General features: G+C 42.8%; 1 protein-coding gene and 1 long non-coding RNA gene across 2 annotated transcripts; one reads left to right on the top strand and one right to left on the bottom strand.

The window, feature by feature from the left end:
* LOC117089453 lies at positions 1-7,705 on the bottom strand. The gene is made up of 2 exons (XR_004439613.1): positions 6,750-7,705; positions 1-3,714 (listed from the first exon to the last, which is right to left on the bottom strand). It is a non-coding gene; the product is annotated as an uncharacterized LOC117089453 (long non-coding RNA).
* On the top strand, positions 3,106-4,996 carry CCL3 (C-C motif chemokine ligand 3). Its single transcript, XM_033220518.1, has 3 exons — positions 3,106-3,277; positions 3,960-4,074; positions 4,495-4,996. The coding sequence occupies exons 1-3, from the start codon at positions 3,205-3,207 to the stop codon at positions 4,583-4,585; spliced, it is 279 nt and encodes a 92-aa protein (XP_033076409.1). The 5' UTR covers positions 3,106-3,204; the 3' UTR covers positions 4,586-4,996.
* Positions 7,706-7,892: the final 187 nt, after the last annotated feature.

Here is a 7,892-nt window from a genome sequence, read left to right as displayed (position 1 = left end):
TTATATATTCAATAAATCACCTTTATTATAAAGACCACAATAATAAGAGATAGAGACTAGGTCTGGAGGCTTATCGTGTTATAACCATCATGTGCTAGGATTTGGTTTAAATCAACCAACAAGACATGGTCTGAAGTTGGTTTATGATCTGAGAAGACACTCTAAAAAATCTGCCATTATAGGATTGTTGTGAGGATCAAATATAATACGTTGTGGTACAGGACGTGTAGCATGCGGTGCCTAGAGTCAGACTACCTGGATTTGAATCCCTGCTCTGCTAGTCATCAGCTTTATGGCCTTAGGAAAATTGTTTAACCTCTATTTACTTTGGTTTCTTCACCTGTTCAACTGAGAAAGTATAATGGTGACTAAATCATGGGGCTGTTTTGAAGAGTAACAGTTCAAACACGTAAATCCCTATTGTGGAAACTGGCTCATGGTGGTCTCTCAGTAAATATTACTTATTGTGAACTAAAATTTGTGTAGTTGCTAGTCTATCATTAGCACGAAATAAAAGTTTATTTCCAAACTCTCACATTGCCTTCATTAAACAGTAAATTTCTTGAGAAAAAGAAACTAAAATAAAATCAACTGGACGTGGTCTAGATTTTTGAAGAGAAAGTACATAGATAACTAATATAACACACTGTGCAGTAATCACAGAGGCAGAGGATGCCCCTAACCAGAACACTGACTGATTCAGCAGTTTCCATTTCCTTTTCTTGCCCTCCACAACTCACAGAAGCCAGCTCTCAGAAACGGAATCACGAGTATGGAGGGGGTTCCCCTAAGAAGTGAGTGAGGGAACGCAATTCGGGGTATCAACCGAGAGCTGGGAGGCAGAGGGTGGGGTGAGAAGGAGGCATTGCTGTGATGTAGGTTTCTAATGAAACAAGAGGCAGAGATACCTTTATTTGGAATTGGCAGCAATAGGGGAAGATACGAAAGCTCATGTGAAACCTACCACGGCCCTTGATCTTGCCTCTGCTTCTCCTCCCTCAGGACTGGCACTAGCCATCATTGGGGTGGGATGGAAACAGAGCTCATGTGTATTAAAAGACCTAACTCTACAGTCAGAAAGGACAGAATTCCAAAGGCGTGGTCCTACTTGGCTTCTGTCCTCCATTGTTCTCCAGCATCAGACATATCAACTCTAGCCCCTTTGGGGGAAATTCAAGGCCTGTCCTGGTTTGGTCCCAATTTAGCTTTATCGTCCATATTCGGCCACCGCTCTGCAGCTCCACTGAAGCACCCCCTCTTTCCTCTGAGCCCACAATGTCACACCCAGGACTCTGCCTCAGCTGGGCCTCCACTGCCCACCCATCTATAGATGCCTAAATCCCGGGCAGTTATCCAGACACAACTAAAGTTCCATCCCTTCCATGAAGCCTTCCCCAACCCTCTGGTGGAAGGTCACTTCTTCCCCTCATGGGGTTCTGAGCTTTCCCTTCTTTTTCTATGAGGAGTCTTAGCACTTTCTACTAAGTGCTACTATTACCTGTTCACATACTCTACCTGCCCCCACGAGACCAGGGACATTTCAGAAACAAAGATGATTAAAACCAACTAGATCTATTTCTCATTATAAAATGAGGTATGCTGATTGATTGTGAAAGAATAAAATAACAAAGTACGGAAAAGAAAAAAAAAAGCATATAATCTAGCTGAGAAGGTAGAGACCCTTCCACACCACTGAAATTATGTATTGAAAAGAATAAGAAAACACCTGCTTCAGTTTGGCATGATTTATGTAAGCATAGTATAGGATCCTTAAAATGGTTCAAAGAAATGGAAAATCAAGACTTCATTTTGGCAAAGGCCATTGAACAGAAACTTTAGCGTATTTATCAATAATTTATTTCAGATTAAACAACTGACCACAATCCACTTTTCAACCAGTGATGCTGGAAATGTTTTAAAACAAAATTAGTTCATGAATTTGTGGGCTGATCAAGAAGGTAATAAAGTCTCACTAAGTAAAATGAGAAAAATTCAGAAAAAGAAAAAAATAAGAAAATAAATCACCCAGGTACCTATCACACACATATAAGCACTATTCATTCTTCAAGGTTTGTATTTCCAAGCCTTTGTATTTTTTCCACACCTAGGGTTGGCAAGGAGTATATACATATATTTGTACAAATATATGTGTATATGTACAAATATATGTATATATTGTACAAATATATGCATATATAGTACAAATATATATATAAATATATTTGTTCAATTCTTCAAAGTTTGTAGAATTTGTATAATGTCGTATCTTGCTTTTTTAAACCACTGATGTTATAAGTGTATTTCTGCCACTTCATTCTTTTTAGAGACTTAATAATAAATGATCTAGTGGATAATTTATCATCCCCTGATGGAGAGAAATTAGCTTTGCTGAATTTAGAGTTATAAATGATGCTGGGTCGGGTGTCTTTATGTTTGAAGATGACTCCATATTTGGGTTGTTTCCACAGAACTCTTTCCTAGAAATGTTTTTTCTAGATTAATGGCTACGAATATTTCTAGGCACCTGACATATTGGCACCCACCTCTCAAGTATTTTTATGATCCACAACTAGCGTTTAACACAGCGCCCTAGTCACTCCGAGACTAATAAATAGACAAATGACTGAAACGTGACCTCCAGCTTTCTGTTCCTCAGCTTTCATTCAGTTGCTTGCCTCTGGGAGGAGGAAGAGCTGTGCAGCCCTCCACAGCATCAGCCCATCAACCCTACCCCTGTGGTTATAGCAGCTGAGGAAGCAGAATTGAAGCTCTGTGGGAAGGAATGGGGCCGGAGAGTTCACGCATAGACCAGTTCTTATGAGAAAGGACCAGCTAAGAATAGTTTGGGGTTGACACACACTCCTCTTCACACTCACAGGAGAAACCATTTCCCCATGAAGCTAGAACCAGTCATGAGTTGAGAGCTGAGAGTTAGAGAATCGCTCAGAGATGCTATTCTTGGATATCCTGAGCCCCTGTGGTCACCAGGGACCCTGAGTTGTGCAACACTCAGCATGACAGCATCACTATGCTTAAAAATTTCCCTCCTCACCCCCAGATTCCATTTCCCCATCCGCCAGGGCTGCCTATAAAGACAAGGAGAGGTGGCTTCAGACTTCAGGAGGACACAGGCAGCAGAGAGTGGTCAGTCCCTTCTTGGTTCTGCTGACACTCGAGCCTACATTCCGTCACCTGCTCAGAATCATGCAGGTCTCCACTGCTGCCCTTGCTGTCCTCCTCTGCACCGTGGCTCTCTGCAACCAGATCTCGGCAACATGTGAGTCCAAGTTTCATTGTGGGTATCACCACTCTCTGGCCATGATTAGACCACATCAGTCTTTTCTTGTGGCCTTAGAGCCCCCAAGAGAAAAGAGAATTTATTAAAGGGCTGCCAAACATCTTGGTCTTTGCCTTCAAGACTTTTATTTTTATCTGTAGAAGGGATCTTAGCCCCCTAGTCTCCAGGTATGATAATCTAGGCAGGGGCAGGGGAGTTACAGTCCCTTGCACAGATAGAAAAACAGGGTTTGAAACAAATCAGTTAGCAAGAGGCAGAATTCAGGGCTGGTTCCTTCCCACTGGGTTCTGTTGTTCACTGTCCAGTTCACCCTAGGTCTCTCAGGAGCCCTGTCCCTTGGATGTCTTATGAGAGATACTCAAGGCTTCTCTTGGGCTGGGGTATGACTTGAACCAAACAAAATTCCCTGAAGAGAGCTGAGATAAGAGAACAGTCTGTTCAGGTATCTGGATCACACAGAGAAACAGAGAACCCAGTATGAAGAGTCAAGGGGAAGGAAGAAAATAGACAGAAACAAAGAGACATTTCTCAGCAAAAACGCCCAAATGCTTTCCAGTCACTTGGTCTGAGCAAGCCTGCCTTCCTCACCTGCTCGGGGATTAGAAGCTGCCTGGCCTTTTCTTCTGAGCTCTGACTTGGGCTCATTCTCTTTTCTCCGCAGTTGCTGCCGACACGCCGACCTCCTGCTGCTTCAGCTACATCTCCCGGCAGATTCCACAGAATTTCATAGCTGACTACTTTGAGACCAGCAGCCAGTGCTCCAAGCCTGGTGTCATGTAAGTGCCAGTGTTCCTGCTCACCCCTAGGGAGGTAGGGAGGGTCGGGGTGGGGGCACAGACAGGACAGAAGGCCATCCTGGAAAGGCCCAGTCTTCCAGAGCCTATCGGGGGTACAGGAAGCAGGGCTCCGAGGTGTGACCTGACTTGGGGCTGGAGTGGGGCAGGTGTTACAGAGTCAGGAAGGGCTGTCCCAGCCCAGAGGAAAGGGACAGGAAGAAAGAGGCAGCAGGACCCTCAGAGAGCCCCCCCACCCGGAGTCCCTGAGAGAAGCTCTCTAGACAGAGATAGGCAGGGCCCCCTGAGAGAGGAGCAGGCCCTGAGCTGCACAGGACAGAGAGTAGGATGGAGGGGCCATGGTGGGCCCAGGATTCCCCTGCTGGATTCCCCAGTGCTTAACCCTTCCTCCCTTCTCCACAGCTTCCTAACCAAGAGAGGCCGGCAGGTCTGTGCTGACCCCAGTGAGGAGTGGGTCCAGAAATACGTCAGCGACCTGGAGCTGAGTGCCTGAGGGAGAGTCTGGAAGCTTCGAGGCCCAGTGACCTCGGTGGACCCAGTGGGGAGCGGGAGCCTGAGCCTTGGGAACATCCCTGTGACCTCCACAGCTACCTCTTCTATGGACTGGTTGTTGCCCAACAGCCACTGTGGGACTGTTTTTAACTTAAATTTTAATTTATTTATACTATTTAGTTTGTGTAATTTATTTTCGATTTCATAGTGTGTTTGTGATTGTTTGCTCTGAGAGTTCCCCTGTCCCCTCTCCTTTCCCTCACACTGTGTTTGGTGACAACTGACTGTCATTTGCCTGCCATAGGCAGTCATGGTACCAAAGCCACCAGACTGACCAATGTGTATCGGATGCTTTTGTTCAGGGCTGTGATCGGCCTGGGGAACTAATAAAGATGCTCTTTTAAAAGGTAAACCAGTATTGAGTTTGGTTTTGTTTTTCTGGCAAATCAAAATCACTGGTTAAGAGGAATCATAGCCAAAGATTAGGAAGAGGTGAAATGGAGGGAAATTGGGAGAGATGGGGAGGGCTGCCGCAGAGTTACCACTTTACAACGGAGGCACAGTTCTGGAACATTGAAACTACAAATATGTTATAACTCAAATCGTAATATGCATGCTCTAGGAGAATTTACTCCTCAAATGGACACCATTAAGCAGAGCACTCTGTAGCACATATTCATGATGAATCAAGCTTTTAATAGCAATTACTTACATTGTTGAGGCTTACTCCTTCTGAGTGCTTTTTATGCATTGTTCATTTAATCTTACCAATGCAATAGTACAGCTTAGGTACTATTAATACCTCCATTTGACAGAAAAGTAACCCAGGGCTCAGAAAGGTTAGGCAACTTGGTTGAGGTTATACAGCATGTAAAAGGTCAATTGCGTTTCAAAACTGGACTTTTATTGAACTACAGACTATGATGTTAACCACTGACCAAGTTATTTCCCGAAACATGATCCACCTATACTCAAACCTTACCCTATGCTTTAGCGGATGATACTCTATCCATTGCAACCACTTTCTGGTCAGGATTCTGAGTTGACATAGAGTGTTTGAGCAGTGATTGTTGAAGCCACTTAAACAGGATCTTTAGGTGTAGACCTGGGAACTGATATTTTTATCAAGCTCATGAGATGTTCCACAGCATGTTAATGACTAAGAGCCACTGTCAATAGAATTCACCACTGTTTTCTAAATTTGTTAAGTATCCACATATGGCAACAGGTGTATTATACAGTATTTCTCTAGAATCTACACTCTACAGAATAAATGGCTAATGTTAGAGAAGGAAAAGACAACCAAATTCTGTGTGGAGCAGGATGCTGTCTATAGGTTTACTGTGAAAGGTAAGTTATTTATTAGATGAATTGCTTGCATTATATATACAAGAAATGCACACTAAGCTAGGGTCCTTTTTGCAGAAGAAAGAGAAATTCAAAATATTTGTGTGAAAACCAAACGTGTTAATTTTTAAGAGCTATACTTATTTCATTTGGTTTAAAATAATCTAATTTTTATGTCCAAAGATGTTTAGAATTGTATGGTTCAAACTCTTTAAGGCATAATTAAATACTCCTACTTAGCAAATATTAAAATGCACATACTATGTGACCCACATCCCATTTGACCTGATCCTATTTCTAGGAATCTGCTTTATAGAAACACTGCCAAAAGATAAGAATATGTAGACATGAGGATATTCTTTGCAGTATGGTTGGTAAAGAGCAAAGAAATGCAAACAGTCATCACTAGGGGATTAATCAGTAGAGGATTAAGACATCCATCAATGGAACATTCTGCAGTCAGTAAAAAAACAGTAGCACACATCTATATCTGTAGAAAGCGTCCATAATATTATTTGTAAAAGGCATATCTATTTACGTCCAGTATATGAATATATATTCTCTATATACGCTACAGAACTATCTGTAAAGGATACTATTTTGTTTTATTTTTTAAGGTCACATACACATATATATTTACATAGGCAAATATTTGAAAGATACACATCCAATAGCTAACCATTGTTTCTTTGAGATGAGGCTTTTTTTTCCTTTTCCTTTTCCTTTTTTTTTTTTTTTTTAGGAATGAGGGTTTTTCCTTTTTATATTCTGCACTTTTAAAACTTTGAGTTATTTTCTGATTAGCTTGCATAGCTTACCTCTCTGGTCTTACCGTACCCTATTCTTTGATGGGTGATATTCCATCCATCGCAACTACTTTCTGGTCAGGATTCTGAGTTGATGCAGAGAGGATCGAGCTCAGCCTAGTTTACAGCATTTTGATGCCATGATGACTTTCATATAATGAGGGTACAGCAACAAACATGCCCTTTTGACAAGGTTGTTCTCTCTCTCTCTCTTTCTCTCTCTCTGTCTCTCTCTCTCTCTCTCTCTCTCACACACACACACACACCACACACACACACACACACACACACGAGCAGCTTTTGTCCCCATAGATGCAGTGAAGGTGTCATCATTCCTTCTTTATGGGCTTTCAGGAGAATATAGGTGCATACAACCCTTGCCTGCACTGAATTGTTTCTCAAGGCCCAGAAACCCAAAGCTAAACAAAGTTTAATCATGCCCGACATTCCCTAAATACGAGTGTTATGAACAAACAGAGAAAGCTGAACAAAGACCCCTGTCAGGGAACGGGAGAATGGGAATTGCATTTTTAAGCAGTTCAGCCAGTCTGACAGTCCCTAGCTCTCCTCTCTGGGGGAACGTCCTCCATGGACAATCTGAGATGTGCAATGTGGAGGATTTGCTTTCTGGAGGCTGCTGACTTCCTGTCTGTGTGAGTTAGCCTGAGGTTGCCTTAGGTATTGTGTAATCAGCAACTGTTTGGAACCAGTCTTGTGGTTTCTTTGGCAATGTGACTGCCTGCTAATGTCTGTAGGCTACTATTTGTTTCTGATCAATTCCATGGGCCAGGTAGCCAGAAGCAGAGAAGTTGTCAGTTACATAGTTCGCATTTGCATTTTAACTGGGGTTGGGGATGTGCACTTTCTTTTTTCTTTCTTTTTCTTTTCTTTTTTTTTTTTTTGAGATGGAGTCTCCCACTATCACCTGAGCTGGAGTGCAGTGGCATGATCGCGGCTCACTGTAACCTCTGCCTTGCAGGTTCAAGGGAGTCTCCTGCCTCGGCCTCCCAAGTAGCTGAGATTACAGGTGCCTGCCACCAAGCCCAGCTAAGTTTTTGTATTTTTAATAGAGACGGCATTTCACCATGTTGGGCAGGTTTGTCTCTAACTCTTGACCTCGTGATCTGCCCATATTGGCCTACCAAAGTGCTAGGC

The sequence above is a fragment of the Trachypithecus francoisi genome, unplaced genomic scaffold (assembly GCF_009764315.1).
Source record: "Trachypithecus francoisi isolate TF-2019V2 unplaced genomic scaffold, Tfra_2.0 Contig00057_ERROPOS647011+, whole genome shotgun sequence".
Taxonomy (NCBI): domain Eukaryota; kingdom Metazoa; phylum Chordata; class Mammalia; order Primates; family Cercopithecidae; genus Trachypithecus; species Trachypithecus francoisi.
Note: the sequence above shows the minus strand (reverse complement) of the source record. Positions and strands in the feature narration are given on the sequence as shown.